This window comes from Vipera berus (genome assembly GCF_964194415.1).
Source record: "Vipera berus genome assembly, chromosome: 8".
NCBI lineage: Eukaryota > Metazoa > Chordata > Lepidosauria > Squamata > Viperidae > Vipera > Vipera berus.
Genome location: NC_138211.1, coordinates 92,911 through 113,652, shown reverse-complemented (window position 1 = coordinate 113,652; position 20,742 = coordinate 92,911). Strand labels below are relative to the sequence as shown.

The following is a 20,742-nucleotide window of genomic DNA, read 5'->3' as shown; positions in this document are numbered from 1 at the left end:
CATCTTCCCTGTTAAAATCACTTTCTGTGAAATGGTTCCTTGGTGCTAGACTTGCACCCCTTGTAAAAAAAAAGGGTTCATTTTTGTCACAGGGTAAACTCAGTGCCTTTCCTAAAAAGAGCAGAGAGTGATGGAAAAGCAGCAGTGATAACCACTTCTCTGAGATAAGATAAGATCATCTTTATTGTCATTTTTTTTACCGTGGGCACAATTAGGTTAAATTGCTGAGGTTGGTTGCAGGGTGGCAGAATTCATAAGAAATTCTGTTTCACTCCCCACCATCTTATAGCCTGCCCATACCTATTCAAGAACTCCCTACCTTTCTTCTCCTTAGCACCCATCCTGACCAAAATTGCAGCCACTGGGTACCCAGTGAAGGTCTCAGCATAGAAGCTCCAGTCCAGCCAAGGAGTCGGCATGTTCCTGCTCTACCACTAGACAAAATAATAATTTATATACCAGCCTATTTAATCTTGAGTCTGGGTGATTCACAATCAAATGATAAATACAGATAAGGTTCCCTATGGCTGGATCAGCCTGTCCCAGAGGGTCACATTCCTACAGATTCCATTCTCCTGCTATCATCAATTATTTTAGCTTTTTATTAATGTGTTAATCTGTTTGGATTTGGTATCTACCAAAAGATACCAATTACATCCATTCTGGCAAGAAATCTTCCTTTTTGTTTCTACTGCATCTTTCAGTTTTTTGTTTCTGAGGCTCCTCGATGCAATGCTGACCCAACAAGCCACGGTAAATTGGTAGAATTTCCTTCCTTGCTCCACTGAAAAGGGCAGCTGCCTCTATTTCAGGGACTTCAGCCAGCGTGGAGTTGTCAGGGAAGCCTGCCTGAATTTGTTGTGACTGCATAGGATGCTGGACATCCCCTAGAAAGTTTCAGTTCGAGGGTCAGAGTTGCCAAAGGCTAGTGGCTGTGCACATCCCTTCTGTGGATGAGGAATTATCTAGTTCTTTGCAATGTATTCCAATGTGGCAACTCAGACAATCACTGATCTATTATGCCACAGAAGTCGGCTCCACTCTGTTGGGTGCATGAAATGTTATTCTAGTTACAAATAAAATACAGTATTGCAAAGAGAAGAAAGGAGGAAGCACTGAGAAGGGATGACATAAAATGTAAACAACAGTTTTATGTATTAAGTGTATGCAAAAATAATTGCAGCATTAAAGCTGCATTTTACCAAAATCCTCTCTTGCCTGTTCTGATCTCTGGCATGTGGCTTGTTGGCAGGACAGGTAGGATGCCCTCCAAAGAGCCCAGCCCCTGTTAACTCCTCCCCCTCTCCCTTCCCTTCTCTCCCCTCCTCCTCCTCCTCCTCCCCATTCTCCCTCCTTCCCAGAAAATCCATTTAAATGCAATTCCATTCTTCAGTCCTCTCCTTCATGCATGTCTAATGAATGTCAGAGAAAATGCTATTACAATGCAGCCAAGTAGGATCCAATCTTGTAGAGTGTCTACAAGTCATTTGGCGAAAACCCTGGGAGCGCTCCCAGTTTTATTACGATGTAATTAGAAATAAAATCTCATTGCCATAGTTGAATGTGGGATGGGTGTTAATCCTTTAACCAGGAAAGATAGAGCTGTACTTAGAGAAGAGATTAAGGGCAGGAGTCTGTCAGCTTAGGCAGGCCTGGTGGTTGAGGAACAGTGAAACCCCCAGGCCTGGTGAGGAAAAGGTTTTTATGAATGGGAACCTCCTTTCTTTGTATTTGTCATTCAGGATTTGGCGGTGGGTGGACTAAAAAGGTAAAACTCTCACAGTGGCTTGGTTGGGTTGAAATAGTTGAAACCAGCTCTTGGCTTGGTGAGCTGATAACCAGGCCATCAGATAAACTTGTGTGGGTTTGTGAAAATGGCTTCTTAAGCCTCTACGAAATGACCTTGCTACCGATTCAGCTGGGGCGAAGGAGAGACAATGAACCCTCCCTGGCCCTTTGGGGCACAGCCCAAACACCACTAAGCAGGAAGTGGACAGGATCCTCCTTTTCTGCCCTCTCCGCAGGAAAAGATTGACCCAGGATAACAGGTCTGAGGGCCCCCCTGGGCTGGCAGCAGAGCTCAGCCAGCAGTTCCCTTTTCAGCCTGTTGACTTAAAGGGACTTCTCGCTGCTGATGTTCCTTTCTTTTGGGGAGGATCTGCCCCCACTCCATGTCTCCCAGAGTAGGGAATCCTTTAGCAGGCTCTTCGTTAGCCTCCTTCCCCCAAGGCCTTTTCCTTCCTTGCAGACTCAGAGTATAAGAGCCAATGCTTCTGAAAAGCTACTCCATCAATTAAATGTGCATACAAATTGGACAGGGGAGAGCAGCCATTTGCAAAGCAGTGGTTGCCTGTTGCCATAGCAACTGCCTCCCCCCACACCAAATTCTGAGGCAGACAGGCTCCAGGCTGTTGGTTCGCAGGCAGCTGGGAGAATCTATATTCTTTGTCCCCCTTCCCTGCCCCCCCGCTCCCCAATTCCAGACTGATGACTTTGAACTTCAACCCATGGCTTGTACTGAGGATAATTGTGGTCCTCCAGAGAAAATGACCTTGCCAAGGTGCATCTCTCCAATGTTGGGTATACCCTGGGGAGGAAGCTGGCTTTGAGCAATGCTTTTGGCTGGGGATTGGCTGGGCAACTGGGTACTGCTGGACAGCTGGAGCCCATCCCTGCAGGCTGCAGAGCAACTTACCCCTCTCCCTCTGATGGTCAGCGGCCAATTACATTTCATTGCATTCCTTGGCAGGGCTTCTCTGCCAAAGTCTCTTGGTGGATGGCCCCTTGCAGTCTCGGTGTTACTGCCAACACAGTGGTGTGGGTAAGTGAAGCACACCTTATTGCTGGCATCTCATCTCCAATGTGTGTCTACGCTTTGTACCTGCACACACACATGTAGTGTGTGGATGAGATTGCAGACAAGTATCAACTGCCCTCTCTTACTGACGGGCTTAACCAGAATGTTTGTTTTAGTCCCAAAGCTATTTTAAGACATCTCAATATCTAAGGAGTAGAAATAACTATTAATTTGGGGGCTTAACCAGATTACTTCCCACCTGCCAGAAGGAAAAGTCCCCTTGCAGTCTGGGCCTTGGCCCCTTTCAGGGACTCTGCTGCCCTTTGCTTTCCAGTGGAAGAGGTTAGAGCCTGCAAGATGTGTCCTTCTGTTTTGTTGCTGCTGATTCCCCTCTGCACTGATTCTTTTACTCTTCAGGAACCTAAATATGCTGACATTACTCTCTTTTCTCTGGTCTCTTCCAGAAAATAGGTTTTTCATTACTTTCTATGGTGGATTGTACATATCAGATGTCCAGAAGGAAGACGCCCTGTCCACCTATAGATGCATTACAAAGCACAAGTATAGTGGGGAGACGCGGCAGAGCAATGGTGCCCGCTTGTCTGTCTCAGGTAGGTGTTGCTGGGTCACTCGCCAGGGAGTTGGGCTAAGCTTTTGGCTTGCTTTGATGGGCTCCCAGAAAGGAGAAGCAGGGGTGGCCATCTGGAAGCAAGGGTTGCTGAAGAAAGACTAGCCTATGGCAAAGCCCGAGATTGTCCTTGAACACTTTCCTGAGTTGGGGGGGGGAGGCAAGGATGTTCGTGGCTTCCATGGAGCCCTGCTGATGTGAGGAAGTCCCCCGGGAAAGGAAGGCAAATCCCACAGCAGCAACGTCTTCTGAAGAACTATCAATATCCTTCCGAGGTAGGTAAAATGAGAACCCAGATTGTTGGGGGCAATAAGCTGTCTTTGTAATAATGCCGCTTGGGGGGGGGGGGCAAAAGCCCTAATAAGCAGGCATATACATAGAATGAAGGCTATTGCTAAGCACATTGACTGGAGAGGGGGTTGCACCAGCTGATCTCTAGGATCTCTTCCGATCTTTCCATTTTGTGATTCTGATTAATTTCAAAGCCACCACACAATGCTCAAGCAGTTCTTAAATTTGTAGGAAAAGCAGGAAGAAAACACCCTGGATTTGAACCACTGGAGCAGGCAGCTAGGTGCCTGCTAGTTTGTAGCTAAGATCATTTTCTAATCTTTATCTGTGTCTCTTTCTGGTTAATCCTACCCAAAAAAACAAAGTAGGAGGTCTAAGTGCTGGTCAGTGAAGCCTGAACATTTGTCTGGTTTCTATACTGGACAGAAGAGTTGGGTTTAGCATCAAGTGAGGCTTAACAACCAAAATGGAAAGGAGACTTACTTTGGGACAACTAAGGAAAAAAAAACCCAGGGTGGTACAAAAATCCTTCAGTGCTTCTTGAGTTGTAAGAAACAGGGCTTTCTTCTTTCTTCCTCCATTGAACCTGCCCATCTACTCAATCTTCAGCTGCTGCAAACGTTTGGGGCAGCCAAGGAAAATCTGCTTCTGGCTAAGCCTGAGCCTTCTCCCCTCTTGCTTACCAGCAGCAGAAGCTTCACGGATGCGGGGGTCCTACTGAGGGGAGAGCCTGGAACAGCTTAGCCAAGCAGATCCAGTCTTCTCACTCTGCCCAGTGAGGGGAAGAGGCTTTTTCTCATCCTGTCTAGGCCTAAAAGAAGCCATTCAGTAAATCCCTGCAGAGAGCAGGTCTGTGGAAGTGCTGGGCTCTTGAAAGGTCAGCTAGACAAGAGACTGTTCTTCTGATTCCTTTGCCTCCATGCCGAGTTGCATCGATCTCCTTTCTTCACATATCTTGAATAACAAACTTCTCATCTCAAACTGGTCAAGATTGCAGAAGGTCCAACTCATACTTTTGGTCACCTGTTTTTCTTTTGGGACAGTGTTGATGTGATCTGGTATTGGGGGTGTAACTGGGGGGGTCCTTTGTTGTGGTCAGATCATTCTCTATGGGCAGTATTATTTGCAGACACTCCCTAACGCAGGAGGATCTATTTGATTGGTCCATCTCAGGAACTTGGTAGATCCTGTTAGATTCCAGTGGGAACCCAGGCTTGTTCTTGAGACTCTGATGGTTTAACTAATACACCTTAGTCTGTCCCTGGAAGATGTGATGGCAATGACCTTGGATCAGATCATACCTCTGCTTCTGGATCCTGAAGAAACTGGTTTTCAGAGGTGCTCCAGAGATAATTGGAGTGCACTGGCGGAAAACAAAAAATGAATATATGCATGGGTGAGACATTTATTAAGTACAACCTTGTAGTGATGAGTGGCAAAACATGCTTATTTCCCTGCTCTTACAACATCTGCATATAGCCAGCTGGTGGCCCACAGTTGGTCCAATATGCAGCAGTGCAGGTAATTATGAGCAAACCATGGTACACCCATGTAACATCTCTGTTTTGTGAGCTGCATTGGCCCAGGGCTGGGTTATTTGCAAGACCCCACTCTCCATTTGTGTCTGTCAAGATTTGCTTTGGATAGTGAAATGGTTGGCATACTAAACAAATGAACAAAATTCCATGAATAGGAATATGAAAGACTAGTTTGCATTCCCTTCACAAAATAATACCATCTGATGATAGCTAGAAGGGGTTCTCTATTAGCACCTGCACTTTGGAACAATACCCCCCCCACACACACACACATAAGATGATGGTCTGACCCTGCTGGCCTTTAAAGTCTTTAAAAACTAGATTTTCCTTCTCAAGCTCTTGGCTGAAACATTGAATGAACCCATCTGGAAAAAAGTCATTTCAAAATGAGATGGAGGGGCAAATAAATTTAATAATTAAAAAATTGGTTTAGGGTTTTAAATATGTTTCATTGTTGGCCTTTATATATATATATATATTTTAATTCCATTTATATCCCGCCCTTCTCCGAAGACTCAGGGCGGCTTACAAACTTAGCAGTTTTATATATACTGTTGTGTATTGTATTGCCTTTTTATAAATATTGTTGTTTTGTTTTTAATCCCATGCTAGTCAGCTGGAGGTGAATTGTCTGATTTGGGTGCCCATACAAATAGTTCATTTAAAGGGAAGGGGGAAAAATGGCTATGCGGTAGAGTGCTCTGTGTCCCGTTTTCTACAGTTTTGTGCAACCCGGGAAAGCTGCCCTGCACATTTCTTTCAGACAGCAGGAGCAGAGTCACCCCTATTGATATCACCTTCATCCGGAGCAGTCCCTGAATATTTGTCTCTGCTGGGCAAGAACTTTAAATCGATGTCCATCACTTGCAGAGACCAGGGAGCCAATTCAGGAGGAGAGATAAATTGCTAAAAGGGTTTGAGAGTATCTTGCATCATCATGCACTGCATTCATAGAATTTGGACTGGGGCCAGATTGCCCTACCTGAATTCAGTTTGTTTCTCTGTTAGACCCTGCAGAGTCCATCCCGACCGTTCTAGACAGTTTCCAGGTCCAGGAAGCAAAGATGGGGCAACTGGTGGAATTGCCATGCATTGCCTCTGGATACCCGAACCCTGCCATCCGATGGGTAAAGGATGGAAGGCCCCTGCCTGCTGACAGTCGATGGACCAAGCGCATCACAGGCCTGACGATCAGTGGTTTGCGGGTGGAAGACAGTGGGACCTACATCTGTGAAATCACAAACACTTTTGGCTCTGCTGAGGTCACTGGGACCCTGACAGTAATTGGTGAGTAGGTAAAGACTTAATTAATTAATTCTCAGATGCTGTGGAGTAAAAGACTTTTACTGGGGGGAGGGGGCAGGATAAGAAGAAAGAGCATGGAGGTGCTCCAAGATTTCCATATTTTTACAGAAGATCCACACCTGGGGGACCCGGCTGCTTGGGAGACCAGTAACCTACCCATATTTATGAATGAAATGTTAATTATTCAGGATGCAAACCCAAAATTATTCTGAAGAGCTCCAGAAGGGTGTCCTGTGTGATTTTCCAATCAAAGGACAAATGCATTTCCACTGAAGTCAGCAAACTTATTTAAAGAACATTTGCCACTGGGGCAAATCCCTTCAGATTCACAGATACAGTTGGGGTACCGGCTGTCTGTAACTAACTAGCATAGGAAAAAGATCTTGGGGCCATAGTGGATAATTTAAGTAATATGGTGACTTCACGTAAAGTAGCTGTGAAAAATAAAGGGAAACTTTCAAAGACCTGATCCATCAAGTGGAATTCCCACAGCAATTGATGTGGCTCAGGGTGATCATCTTGCTCTAAGACTCTGGAAAACTTTGATCCATTCTTTCTAGCCAACTAGATGTCTTGTTCCTGACATTCCCACTTCTTGGTTTCAACTTTGTGTTAGCATCGCTGCAGAGAAGCCATGGATGATGAGATTGGGAAGAAAGGTTGGGTTGCCTGGTAGCCAAACAAGGATGGCTCCTATTTGGGTCTCCTGTCTTTAAATGGGTTGTGCTGTTTATGTTTCACAGAGCCACTGCAGGTCACCCTCACACCAAAGAAGCTAAAGACTGGAATTGGAAGCACTGTTATCCTGTCTTGTGCACTTTCTGGCTCACCAGAATACTCCATCCGTTGGTTCCGCAATACAGAGCTGGTGGTTCCAGATGACTTTGTCTCCATCCGGGGAATCCACAATGAGACGCTGCTCATCACGGCTGCCCAAAAGAGCCACTCAGGGGCCTATCAGTGTTTTGCCACCAGAAAAGTCCAGACAGCTCAAGACTTTGCTGTGATTGTCTTGGAGGGTGAGCACCCAGCCCTGGAGAGGGGCTTCTAAACTTCTGGCCTAGTCCTGGGTTCATTGTAAAGAAGGAGAGATCCTGAACCAGACCTTTGTTCTGCCTAACTCAGGCTCCCTGATTTGCTGAAGTGGTTCTCTGTGGAGAGGGAGAGGGAGGGAGGGAGGGAGGGAGGGAGGGAGAGGGAGGGAGAGAGAGGGAGAGGGAGAGGGAGCTACAATGCAGTTAAGTTGTGCAATGAAGCTGAATGACAGAGCATTTATGGTGGGCAAAGGCCTACCTTCTTCAAGCAACATTTAAATTAATGGAAGTCACTGCCCCTGGATGTTCTGATAATGAGGGGTTAGAACTAAAAAAAGAAAAGTTGGGATAATGTTTTGTAATCTCTGGTGTAATAAGAGAGAAGGGAGGTATGTTGCCTGAAGGTCCCACTTTTGAGTTTCCAGTAAATTTTCATTTACTACAAGGAAGAAAGAGGATTATTGCGCTGGAAGCTGCCAAACAGGGAGAGTCCAGCAAGGCTAATATAGTTTCACAATGGATGGTATCCCTATTATTCTGTATAAGGCTGAGGGGTCTACAAAGTTATTCCCTACTCTTTCCAAGCTTTCAGGAATGTTTTGAGATTTAGGGCTTGAAATGTGGTGTTTCAACATTTTTCAACCCTCCTATTGTTAAAAAGATGTCCTTGGATGGAAAGAACAATTGTGTTGATCCACCACTCTGCTGTGGTCTCTCTCCTAGATGGGACCCCCCGGATTGTCTCCTCCTTCAGTGAGAAGGTGGTGAACCCTGGTGAGCAGTTCTCCTTGATGTGTGCAGCCAAGGGAGCCCCTCCCCCCACCATCACCTGGTCCTTGGACGATGAGCCCATTCAGAGAGATGGCAGCCACCGCACCAACCAGTACACCATGTCTGATGGCACCACTGTGAGCCACATGAATGTGACAGGCCCACACATCAGGGATGGAGGTGTCTACCGATGTACTGCGCGGAACTCAGTGGGCAGTGCCGAATACCAAGCGCGAATAAACGTAAGAGGTGCCTGTCTACTTTTCAATATCAGCCTAGGCTCTTCTTGCATTGTTTTTTTGTTTGTTTGTTTCTGGTTGGTTGTGCTGTTTGTTCTGCCTTGTTCCCTTTCCTTTGTGTGTAATTTCACCATAGGATGCCCTTTGGCAGAGCAGAGGGTGCTGGGGGAGAATGCAGATCTCAGCTGTCCAAGCAAAGTGTGGGTAGAATGTTGTTCCCATGGGACCTGGGTGGGAGTGCAGAAAAGGCGGGCAGTGGTGGAGGTGGAGCTGAATTCCCTTCTGATGACATGGCAGAGTGCCATTCTGCGCACTAGCCCTTGGCAAAACTGGTGATGTTAAGCCAAATTGCACCTCCTCCCTTTTTATTTAAGTTTAAAAATGGTGTGCCTGCTATCCTGAATCAGAGGCATCTATACCAGTTAGAGAAAGCTGTAAAATTATGGTTGTGGGGGCACAATAATTGGTTCAGAAATGGTTCCCATAGAATAAATGTTGTTTCTTTGCAAAGGGTGTGTCTTTGATTCCTGAAGACACTCTTCCTGCGTTGCAGGCTGGAAACCAGTCTGGGACCATAGAAGAGGGCAGATGTCTTGTTTAGAACACCCTGGGAGAATCACTCTGTGCTGGAAAGAGCCATTCCCTAGTTTCCTGCAGCACAGTTCGGTGTCCTGTGCATTTCTTTCGGACACTTGCTAAGCTTCCTCCATGCTCCTTTGTGGGGTGCCTGGAAGCCTTTTGGCTCTTGCTCAGTGGAATGGCAACAAGCACTCTTACCATTCATAAAATAGTCCACCAGTGAGACACAGTTGTTGCTTGCTGTTGCTAGAGTCCCAAAAGTGCTTTTTCAAAAGGCAACTGGACTTTATTTTTGCCTTGAGAAAGACATTTTGCTCCTCATCTGAAAAGCTTCTTCTATTCTGTCAGAACTGAAGAAGCTTCTTGGATGAGAAGTGAACCATCTTCAAGCAAAGCAAAGCAAGTTTTTCCTTGACAAAGATATTTGCTCCTCATCTGAGAAGCTTCTTCAGTTCTGACAGAACTGAAGAAGCTTCTTGGATGAGAAGCAAAATGTCTTCAAGCAAAGCAAAAAATATCCAGTTGCCTTTGGAAAAAGCACCTTTGGGACAGCCATGACCTGGGTGACTGAGAATCTCCATAGACATGTCGCTTGGAGTGTTTGAAGTCACTTGAAGGAAGCCACCTTGACAGAAATGTTGCTGAGCATGGGTGAGGGTCCCTCTCCTACGTTCCTCCTTCTTGGGAGCAGAGCCATCCTTTCCTTGAATTGCCCTAGCCTGCCTTTTTCTCTTCCCCTGCTTCAGGCCCTCCCAGCATCCGTGCCATGAAGAACCTCACAGCTGTGGCAGGCCGGGACACCTTCATCAACTGCAGGGTGATTGGCTACCCTTATTACTCAATCAAGTGGTATAAGGACTCATTACTCCTGCCAGACAACCACCGACAAGTGGTTTTTGAAAATGGCACTCTCAAGCTGATGGATGTCCAGAAGGGGATGGACGAAGGGGAATACCTTTGCAGCGTCCTCATTCAGCCGCAGCTCTCCATCAGCCAGAGCGTCCATGTCACTGTGAAAGGTGGGTAGCTACAAGTAGGAGTCCTCCCTGGCACTCTCACGCCTCTCCTTCCACGACAGGCCTGCTCTCTGGACAGGCTGCTCCTCTGACAGGTACCATGGCTGACCAGCAGATGGAGCAGGACTGGTATGTGGTTTGGACTAGTATGCTATCTGTGGCTATGCCTGGGAGAGGGTCAGGCAGGAGTTCCAAAAGATGGCACCCTGGTGTGCTTGTGGGCTTGTGGGCAAGAGCTTCCCTTGGTAAATAGCCAGCCAAGGAAGGGGATAGAGCGCCAGATCTGTGGCGCGCTTGTTTCTTGGAAGAGGGGAATGGTTCTTGAGCAGGTAAGGACAGAGGCAGCCATCAGCAGGAATGGCTTGGCAGGCCCCTGTGTTCCAAAGGGGTTTCCAGCAGCAGTGGTGGGTGGGTGGGCATGCAGGTATGTCCTACCTCTACCTGGTCCTTAGTCCCAGGTGACCTCATCTGGCATTGTCAGTCGTGTTATGCCACTCCCCTTTCTCTGTGTAAATGTGCCAAAGGCTGAACAGGGGAAAGCCCCCCCCCAAAAAAAACCCCACCTCTCCACTCAGCAAGTTCCCACCTATGATTCCCTGCTCTTCTCCATTGGAAGCCCCAGCCCCACCACCACCACCACTAATAACTGGCTCACCTGAATCAAACTGAAGTAGTTCAAGACACCCTGCTTGAAACCTTCCTTGTCCTGAAAGGATTGTGGGTAGTGCCAGGTAAGGAAAGCAGATGAACCTAGCCTTCATTTCTTTTGGGGCTCACAATCTTGCCTTGCATTTCCTTTTCACATCACTCTTCACTGCTTCATTCAATTGCTTGAAAGGATCACCCAGCTGTTGCAGTCCAGATCCCCTCTCTCCTCCGCCTCCAGATCCATGGGATCTGTTTCCAACAGTAAGTTCTGGAGTCAGGTGGGCGAGTATGCCATGTAAGCATGCCACTTTGAAACAGCTGACCTTTGCTCAGAGCACCTTTAGGGATGGTTTTCTCTGTTTGTGGCTCTCTAAAGGATCGTTCTTTCCTGCCAAGCACACAAAACATTGTAAACATTCTCCAATTCATCCATTATTCAGCTCCGTTTGGGGAGCCATCAGCCCTAAGGAACAGAAAAAGAGGCGGACTTGCCTTGCCTTTCCACCCCAGGGCTTGTTCATCTTGAGCTCATGGCTGTACCGGCCCTTGCCAGACCACATTTTGGGGGCAAGGACTTCTGGGGGGAGAGGTCAGAGATGGTTTTGAGCTGTGCGAGTGCTTGCAACTGGCAGGCAGTTGCTGCAGCTCTGGAGAAGGTGTAGCAGCTGTTTTGGCTCCTCCACCACCCCAGGCTGCTTGCATCCTATAGACTGGTTTGAAAGTGTCAGAGAAGCAACTCATGGTTGCTTGTTAATGGTTTCCTGCTGTCCTAGCCTTCTTCTTTCAAGCAAGTTTACCTGGACTTTAGGTGAACAAGGTTGGCTCAGCCTTCAGGTTCCCTTCCCTACTTGCTCATGGATGGTTCTTTGTATCTGCCAGTTTTTATACAAATTTCTTAGCTGCCCTGCTGGCTCTTCCTTCCCCAGAGCAGGGACAGGAGTTGCTCAGATGTAACACTTTGGTACTTGGTAGAGGTGCCCACCAGAAATGGAGCAACATGATGGAACATACATCATAGTGCAAACTCCACCTCTTTGAACTTTTGTCTGAAGCTGCATTGCAAATCCTAAAGAATGGAGCTAGCATTGTGGCATCACAATACATTTAAACATTTTGACATCTCTATGGTTAGGAATGCTGTTTCCACCAATAAATCCAATCGGTCAAAGCATGTCTTCCTCCTGGTTGGGTGGAAGAGCCAGGTCTTAACTGCCTTTCAGAACTTCCAGGAGAGAAGAGGTAGGCCAGATATCCATGAGAAGAAGGAGATTCAAAGCCGAAGGGCAGCGATCAAAATTCCCATTTCCTGGGTCTCATTAGATAATATTCACAGGAAATGAGATCTGGAAGAAGTTAACCCTATTTGATTTGATTGGACAGACAGATAAATAAGAGAAATGTTCCCAAAGATAATCCATCCCAGAGCCATATAGTGCCTTAAAAGTGATAATTAGTGCGTCGAATCCCACCTAGAAGCCAACTGGCATCTTAAGACACCTCCGGAAGCAGTCTAATATAATGGGAAACACCATCTCTGCCCAGGCTGCTCATTTTGTACCAGCTACAGCTCCGGAAGGTGTTCAAGGACAGCTGTGTGCCAAGCACATCACATTCACCCAGCAGGAGGCAGCTGGAGTGACTGAGTATCCTGATCCAGGAGGAGCACAATTGGTGCAGAGGAAGCAGCTGTGCAAAAGTCCTCCTCACCACAGCTGCCCTTGTTACCCTAGCAAGACCCCCTGCTTGTGGTATGCCTCCAAGCAGGAGAGAAGACCCCATTTAGAGCCCAAATCACTCTTATCTTGGAGGAAGTCGGTCTGGCTCTGTTCTTCACCATCCAGAAATTGGTCACTCAGGATTATTATGCTTAAGATGGTCAGCTTCATTCAAAATCTTTTGAATGAATGAATGAACCTCTTTTGCCCACAAGCTCAGAAAGCCCTGTGTGTGGGCAAAAGTTTCACACGTTTTGTGGGTGCTGTGGCAAATTATATGGGGCCATGTCAAATGTGTGGGGCAGTTTGGGGAGAGCAATTAGATTTTTGTGTGTGTTTTGACTGATCTGTCTGTCTTAGGACTTGCCTCTAATTGATATGAATTTCTCATCTCAAAATAGTAGGAAAGCATTTCCAGCAGTGATGATCAAAGGTATTTGTGCGGCTGCCATAGGCCTTGAAATGGGGTGAGCTTTCATCCAATTCATCTCTCTAGCCCTTTGTCTACCCTTTCATCATCATGGGCTCCTTGGGAAGAGCAAGGGACCTGCGCAGCTCCCTCAGCAGGGAAAGGGTACCCGGGAATGATTGCATCAATTGTCACAGAGAGGATTAGAGAGAACCAACAGTTTTGATGCAAGGTATTTTCTAAATATACCAGAAAACAATTTGGATCTAAGAGGTTATCAGATCTTCCAAGCTACAGTCAGGACTGCAGAAGACCAGCAAAGTAGCTCAGATTAATAAGATTTATTAGGAAAATGGTTTTATACAAGAATTCTAGTAAGTAACCTTGCTTTCAAATGTGACAACTCATACCTGTTGGATTGTAGCTTTGTTTCTCTTGTACTTGCACTATAATACATAATGGTTTCTAGCTACATACTCAATGTGAGAATTTTCCTTTCTGGTGGTAATGAAATGTTCCTGTAAGTCCTGTATATTCTAATTCTAATATTCTAATTTTTTTAATTGTTTTTAACTTTTGTATTTCTTGTTTTAATTCCCTGTAAACCGCCCTGAGTCCTTCGGGAAAGGGCGGTATACAAATCCAATTAAATAAATAAATAATGGGTAGGGATTTCTCCATAATAGAGAATTATCTGCTGTTCAGGTTGTATTCTTGCTCTTTTACAAATCTGCTATTCACCAAGCTTGAGTGTGCCATGAGGGCTTGCAACTGTCTTGCAAAATAGGTAAGACTTTCCATGAAGGGAGAGCTGTGGCTAACAAAGGACTGTATGGCCCCTGAACTTGTGACTGAGAGTTCCCCTGGTCCCCCAGAGCTACTTCCAAGCTCCCAGTCGCTGTGCAGAATCTCCGCTGGCTGAGCAGGCCTCCCCTCAAACCATGGGCTGCACTGGGCGACCTCTCTCCTCTTCCTGATTTTCCATCCTCCAGAGGTCAGTGGTGTCCAACACATTCCTCTTTTTGACAGTTCCTCCTCTTATCCAGCCCTTTGAGTTCCCCCCTGCCTCCATTGGGCAGCTCCTGTACATTCCATGCGTGGTCTCTTCGGGTGACATGCCGATCCGCATCACTTGGAGGAAGGATGGGCAGGTGATTGTCTCAGGAGCTGGCATCACCATTGAGAGCAAGGAGTTCATGAGCTCCTTGCAGATCTCCAGCGTCTCCCTGAAGCACAATGGCAACTACACCTGCATTGCCAGCAATGCCGCTGCCACCATTAGCCGAGAGCGGCAGTTGATTGTGCGAGGTAAGGAGCCTAGTGGGGAAAAGCCCTGATGGTTCCCAAGGTTGGCCTGGTTGGCTTCCTAGGAACTGCCCAGGAAAGGGCTGGGCCACTTCTGCTCTTCAGCATTTCTTCGGGCCTGGCATTTTTGAGGGAAGAACTGGCAGTAAAGGACCCACGGGTGAAGGAAGGCTTTGGGAACATCCCTGTGCTGTTCCTCACTTGTTCCCTTGTTCCACAGTGCCGCCTCGTTTTGTGGTCCAGCCCAACAATCAGGATGGGATCTATGGCAAATCTGGGGTCTTGAACTGTTCAGTGGATGGGTATCCCCCTCCCAAAGTCATGTGGAAACACGCTAAAGGTTTGTGAGATCTTTCCTTTGGGGTGGCAGGGGAGGGGGCTACACCTTCAAAGTGTGTGGAGCAGGGACTTTGGTCCACAGCTGGAAGAAGACCGACCAGCATTGAGAAGAGAATCATAGGTGACCTTGTGGATGGCTTGGTCAGGTCTTTCCCCATCCATTTAGGGCCCTTTTTCTCTTTGTTGTTTTCTTCCAGGCAGTGGGAACCCTCAGCAGTATCACCCTGTCCCCCTGACAGGCCGCATCCAGATCCTGCCAAACAGTTCGCTGCTCATCCGGCATGTTTTAGAAGAAGACATCGGCTATTACCTGTGCCAGGCCAGCAATGGGGTTGGGACAGACATCAGCAAGTCCATGTTTCTCACCGTGAAGAGTGAGTGAGGCAGCTGTGCCTGCCCTTCTCTCAGGGAGAGCACAGTTTATGTGAGCTACAGTTTTTGTGGGCAACCAATAGACTGCTTTTGTTCATGGGATGGGGTCACGCCTAGATGTTTTGTGCATCTATTAGCCCCCCTCCCCCAAATATAAAGTTGTTGACTTGGTATCCCTCCTTTGCGCTATTTGCCAGGTTATTTTGGCCCTCTGATCAAGGTCTTGGTTGCTCCATTAGTTGGGATTGTGCCCAAGTAGTCTCTGATCACAGATACTGTGTGTTTAGCATATCAGATTGGCCAACTGTTGGCACTTCAGTTACTCTGGCAAGATTCGCGTCTAGCACTTCTCTTGCAGTCCTGGAAGTCAGTATGCAAGGAGGGGGATGTTCTCTTGGGACACTTTGACTTTAATAAAACCAGGCCCTCAGCTGATCTTGATGGGAGGCAAGAGACAGCCATCCCTAATAGCACACATCCCACCGAGAAGCCCAGAACAGTTGGGGACAGGCGAATGGAAAGACATGTGAAACAGCTGGGCGATGTTCTCTGGTCTTGCCACCAGGGGAAGTACCCTCGTGGCACTGAATCCCTCCTTTCATCCCTTGCATTGGAGTTTTGCGTGAGCCTAATTATTTTCTCCACTTGTCAGTCATTATTCTGATGGTTCCGGGAAGACCTTCCCCCTAAGGTGATTATAGCTTATGAAATCTCCCTCTTCAATTTTTATGTTCTAGTCATGCCACACTCTTGGCACTGGCACCCAGACTGGGAGGGGGGGTAAGGGCTGTCCCAAGGCCATAATAGGGCCTTTACCCATTTTGCAGCCATTGCTCATATGCTTCTGGTAGTCAGCAGGTGCGTGAAGGCTGAAAAGGTGGCCTCACTGTCTAAGCATTACTGATTGCTTCTATGCATTTTAAATTAATCTCATGCTTCAGGTGAAATGCAGCTAATCAGGGTAGACAAGAAGCTGAAAGGGGTGCAATCAAATTAACATCACAGAGCTTGCACTTAAGACCACCACCATGTTTGCTTTGGCTCTCTTCCCTTTCAGTACTCTGTTCCTATTTTGTTTGCTGCTGTGCTGTAGTGGGACTTGGGAGGGGGGAATACCCCAAACACTGACAATTCCCTTTGTAGCTGCCTTATCTCAGGCTACCAAATGAAACCAGCCTCTTGCCTGCAACTTGTTCACAAGACACCAAAATGAAGAGCCTGAAAAGAAAACAGGGTGTGCTTGGGGGTGGGGTGATGGCCTTTTGCAAGGTTTGCTTCTTCAGGAGAGATGGAACAGATAAGGTGTTGGGAGAGCTCACCTCCAGAGGCATGCCTGTGGTCTACTCTTTCACAATGAAGGGCTGGCGGGCACACCGAATGTCTGCCTTCCCCTTCGCTGTACTGCGCTAACACTCCCTTCTCAAGTACCAAACAGCATTCCAGTAGGAGTTTGGGACCAGCCTTGCTTGTGGCAGGGAATTGTGTTTCCTCATGTGTCCTCTGAAAAGGTCCTTTTCCTAACCCAACTTTCCCATTATTCAAATCTAATGGATGATCTTCAGAGCCTTCTTGCTGTCTCCTCATCTGGTATAACTTAGAAGACGGTGATCCCAGTGTTATGTATGGGGTTAATAATACTATTAAACAACAGCTCAACCGATACCACCAGGTGGCGCTGCGCCGAAACTGCTACGACCAGGGGCAGCGTTTCGGCGGGAAATCCAGGTTTAAATTGATTGGCTGGGAGCACACCTGGCCAGGTATAAATAGGGCTCAGGTAACATCTTTTGGACACACAAGCTACCACCTAATAAAGACGGTTATGCTGTACTCCTGTGCCTGGCGTCCTTCATGCGTTCCAGAACTCACTACACAATAGTGGCGACAAGGATGGGATCCTGCTTTATCTAAGAGCTGAATTCAATAGGGGACGGCATCGCTTGCTAGTCACCACGCTAGCGGCCACCTCCAAAGCAGGACTCCTGAACCGGACGCAGCAGCATGGCACAGATCGGCCAGATCCAGGCATTCGACATCCGCCACCCCGAATGATGGGAATCGCACTTTGGACAAGTCGAATTTTACCTATGGGTAAACTGGATGATACCACTCTAATGGCAGAAAGTGAAGAGGAACTAAAGATCCTCTTGTTGCGAGTGAAGAAGGAGAGTGCAAAACTTGGGTTGAAACTAAACATTAAGAAAACCAAGATCATGGCATCTGGCCCTCTCAATTCCTGGCAAATAGATAGGGAAGAAATGGAGGTAGTGACAGATTTTATTTTCCTGGGCTCCAAGATCACTGCAGATGGGGACTGTAGCCAAGAAATTAAAAGACACTTGCTCCTGGGGAGGAAAGCCATGGCAAATCTAGACAGCGCACTAAAAAGAGGAGACATCACCCTGTCAACAAAAGTGCGTATAATCAAGGCTATGGTCTTCCCAGTTGCAATGTATGGCAGTGAAAGCTGGACCATAAGAAAGGCTGAGCGCCAAAGAATTGAAGCCTTTGAACTACGGTGCTGGAGAAGACTCCTGCGAGTCCCTTGGACTGCAAGGCGATCAAACCGGTCAGTCCTAGAGGAGATCAACCCTGACTGCTCTTTAGAAGGCCAGATCCTGAAGCTAAAACTCAAATACTTTGGCCAGCTAATGAGAAGGAAGGACTCACTGGAGAAGAGCCTAATGCTGGGAAAGGTTGAGGGCAAGAGAAGAAGGGGACGACAGAGAATGAGGTGGCTGGATGGAGTCACTGAAGCAGTAGGTGTGAGCCTCAATGGACTCCAGAAGATGGTAGAGGACAGGAAGGCCTGGAGGAACGTGGTCCATAGGGTCGCAATGGGTCGGACACGACTTCGCAACTAACAACAACAAACTGGATCATGGAGGATGGCATGAAGGTGGTGGCTCTGCTCTGTCTCAGTGGGTCCGCCGTAGGCCTGTGCTCACCGACAGCCATCGGGGCCGTCTCCTACAGCGACCTCACAGAGAAGCTTAATAAACACTTCAACCTTCAAATGTCTGAACTGGCCTGGCGGTTCCAGTTCGAACAAAGGGCCCAACTACCGGGTGAATCGGCGGCGGATTTCATCACGGGTATACGGCAGGCCACCCGCCTCTGCAAGTTCACAAACGTGGACGAGAGGCTGTGCGACCGGATCATCTTCGTCCTACGTGACAAGTGGCTGCGGCAAAAGATGTTTGCGAGACTTAACCTGACCCTCCAGGAGGTCCAGGATGAGGTTTTGGCCCACGACATGGCCGACGGCGGAGACCAGATCACCCCCCGACCCAGCAGCCCAGGAGGATCCATCAATCAGGCGATTGCTGCGTATGGCGGGAGTGGCGGAGCGGACGAGGAGGCCAAGATCGACGCAGTGCAACGGAGGCCGGAACAACCCCAGCCTCGGCGCGGCAACCTGGGAGCCCAGCGGAAGCTAACAACATCCAACAAGTGTACCGGCTGCGGCTGCAGCGCAACCACCCCCAAGTGTGCTGGCTGCGGCAGGAACCATGCGAGGGCGGTCTGCAAATTCCAGACGGCCAAGTGTCGGGCCTGTGGAAAAATAGGCCACATCGCCTCCGTCTGCCGGAACCGTTCCCGAGACGGCCTGCACGAACTCCAGCCCGAGGACGCATCACCGAAAGGTACCGGGGCCCACCAATACACCACCACTAACTTCTTCGAAAGTCGGAGGGCTGCTTCCCACATGGGGGTCCACCAGCTGCTCATCCCCAAAATTAAGTTAGAGGTCCACTTGTGGGGCATTCCTTGCAAGATGGAGCTTGACTCCGGCTCTGCAGTCTCTATAATCTTGTACGAGACATTTACTCATGTGCGGCCGGATCAAGCGGCGGGCCCAATTGAGGCCTACCAATCTAAAACTAACTGACTTCCAACATGCCCCCATCAAAATTAAGGGGGAGGCCACCCTGTTGGTGGGGTTCAGGGACTTCCATGGGCACTTGGATGTCCTCATGGTCGAGGGCCAGAGGACTAGCCTAGTGGGGTTGGACTGGTTTGAGGCCCTGGGCATAGGGATCTCAGGTATCCACAACACCCAGGCCAAGAGCATCGAATCCAACTGCAAAACGTTTGCAGACGTATTTGATGGCAAGTTAGGCAGGTACACCGGGGGCCCCATCACATTTAAACTAAACCCCAACGTCCTGCCCGTAAGAATTAAACCCCGGAGAGTCCCCTTCGCTCTCAATCACAAGATTGAGAGCAAACTGGATAAGCTACTCAAACAAGGGGTGTTAGAGCCAATAGAAGGGGGAGAGTGGGAGACCCTCATTGTTACCCCTCTTAAATCTAATGGGGAGGTTAGAATTTGCGCGGATTATAAGTGCTCGGTAAACCGGGCCCTTAATCCGCACGCTTACCCGGTCCAAATGGTCAGCCACGTCCTTGCCTCTCTCCAGGGCGGCGCCATCTTTGCGAAGCTGGATCTCGCGCAGGCGTACCAGCAGCTGCTGGTTACCAGGGAGATGGCAGACGCTCAAACCATAGTAACCCACAAAGGATCCTTCAGAGTTAACCGTTTGCAGTTCGATGTCTCTGTAGCTCCAGGGATTTTTCAGGAGGTGATGGAGAAGACACTGAAGGGAATCCCTGGGGTATGCCCTTACTTTGATGATGACCTCATCGCAGGGGACTCTGAAGAGGTACTGGCTGAGAGACTGCAGGCTGTATTAAGCAGGTTCCGCTCTGCAGGACTCAAACTTAAACGGGACAAGTGTAGCATTGGAGTGGCATCCACAGAATTTCTAGGTTTCAGGATTGATGCCAAGGGAATTCATCCTGCTGACTCCAAGGTAAGGGCAATAAAAATGGTTCCCACCCCCAAGAACAAGGCTGAGCTGCAAGCGTTCCTGGGGTTGCTTAATTTTTATCGTGCATTCCTGCCTCACAAAGCTGCTATTGCTGAACCTTTGCACAGGCTCTTAGACAAGAAAGCTACTTGGGACTGGACCAAGGTCCACGAACAAAGCTTTCAAACTCTAAAGGAATTGTTGCCCAGCAATTCCACTGTCACACATTTCATAGAGACTAAGCCCATCTGCATTGCGTGTGATGCCTCCCCATATGGAGTGGGTGCAGTATTGAGTCACTTAGAAGAGAATGGTGAACAAAAACCCATCGCCTATTACTCCAGGACACTGTCAGCGGCCGAAAGGAATTACGCACAAATCGACAAGGAAGCCCTGGCAATAGTGGCTGGAGTCAAAAAAATTCCATGACTACCTGTATGGCAGGGAGTTTACCATATTCACAGACCACAAGCCACTGCTAGGCCTAGTCACAACAGACAGGCAAACCCCCCAAATTCTATCCCCTAGAATGCTCATGTGATCAATATTCCTATCTGCGTATAATTGCAAACTGGTGCATAAGCCAGGAAAGAATATGGGCCACGCTGATGGGCTAAGTAGGCTACCCCTTAAACACCTAGAACCCAATCCGGCACCAGCAGCACAGATTCTAGCCATCCAGGACCTACCGGAATGCCCACTCCACGCAAAGGATATTGCTGCTGAAACAACAGCAGACAAGATCCTGAGCAGGGTCCAGGCATGGGTAGTCACTGGGTGGCAAGAGGAGAGCCCAGGCCCAGAATTCCAGGCCTATTTCACATGGAGGCATGAGTTATCAGCCCATAAAGGATGCCTGTTGTGGGGTAGCAGAGTCATCATCCCGGAGAGACTAAGGGACAGAGTCATGCACTCATTACACGAAGGGCACCCGGGCATAGT

The 20,742-nt window shown here is 48.1% G+C and overlaps 1 protein-coding gene across 1 annotated transcript in view; it reads left to right on the top strand.

Annotated features, from left to right (window-relative positions):
- DSCAML1 (DS cell adhesion molecule like 1) overlaps nucleotides 1-20,742 on the top strand; it is a 102,730-nt gene that overhangs the window by 48,196 nt on the left and 33,792 nt on the right. The window contains exons 2-9 of the mRNA XM_081333790.1: nucleotides 3,262-3,408; nucleotides 6,263-6,541; nucleotides 7,303-7,578; nucleotides 8,317-8,613; nucleotides 9,929-10,201; nucleotides 14,000-14,278; nucleotides 14,496-14,619; nucleotides 14,816-14,988. Of these exons, the coding sequence (XP_081189916.1) occupies nucleotides 3,262-3,408; nucleotides 6,263-6,541; nucleotides 7,303-7,578; nucleotides 8,317-8,613; nucleotides 9,929-10,201; nucleotides 14,000-14,278; nucleotides 14,496-14,619; nucleotides 14,816-14,988 (1,848 nt within the window). The remainder of the gene's footprint in view (nucleotides 1-3,261; nucleotides 3,409-6,262; nucleotides 6,542-7,302; nucleotides 7,579-8,316; nucleotides 8,614-9,928; nucleotides 10,202-13,999; nucleotides 14,279-14,495; nucleotides 14,620-14,815; nucleotides 14,989-20,742) is intronic.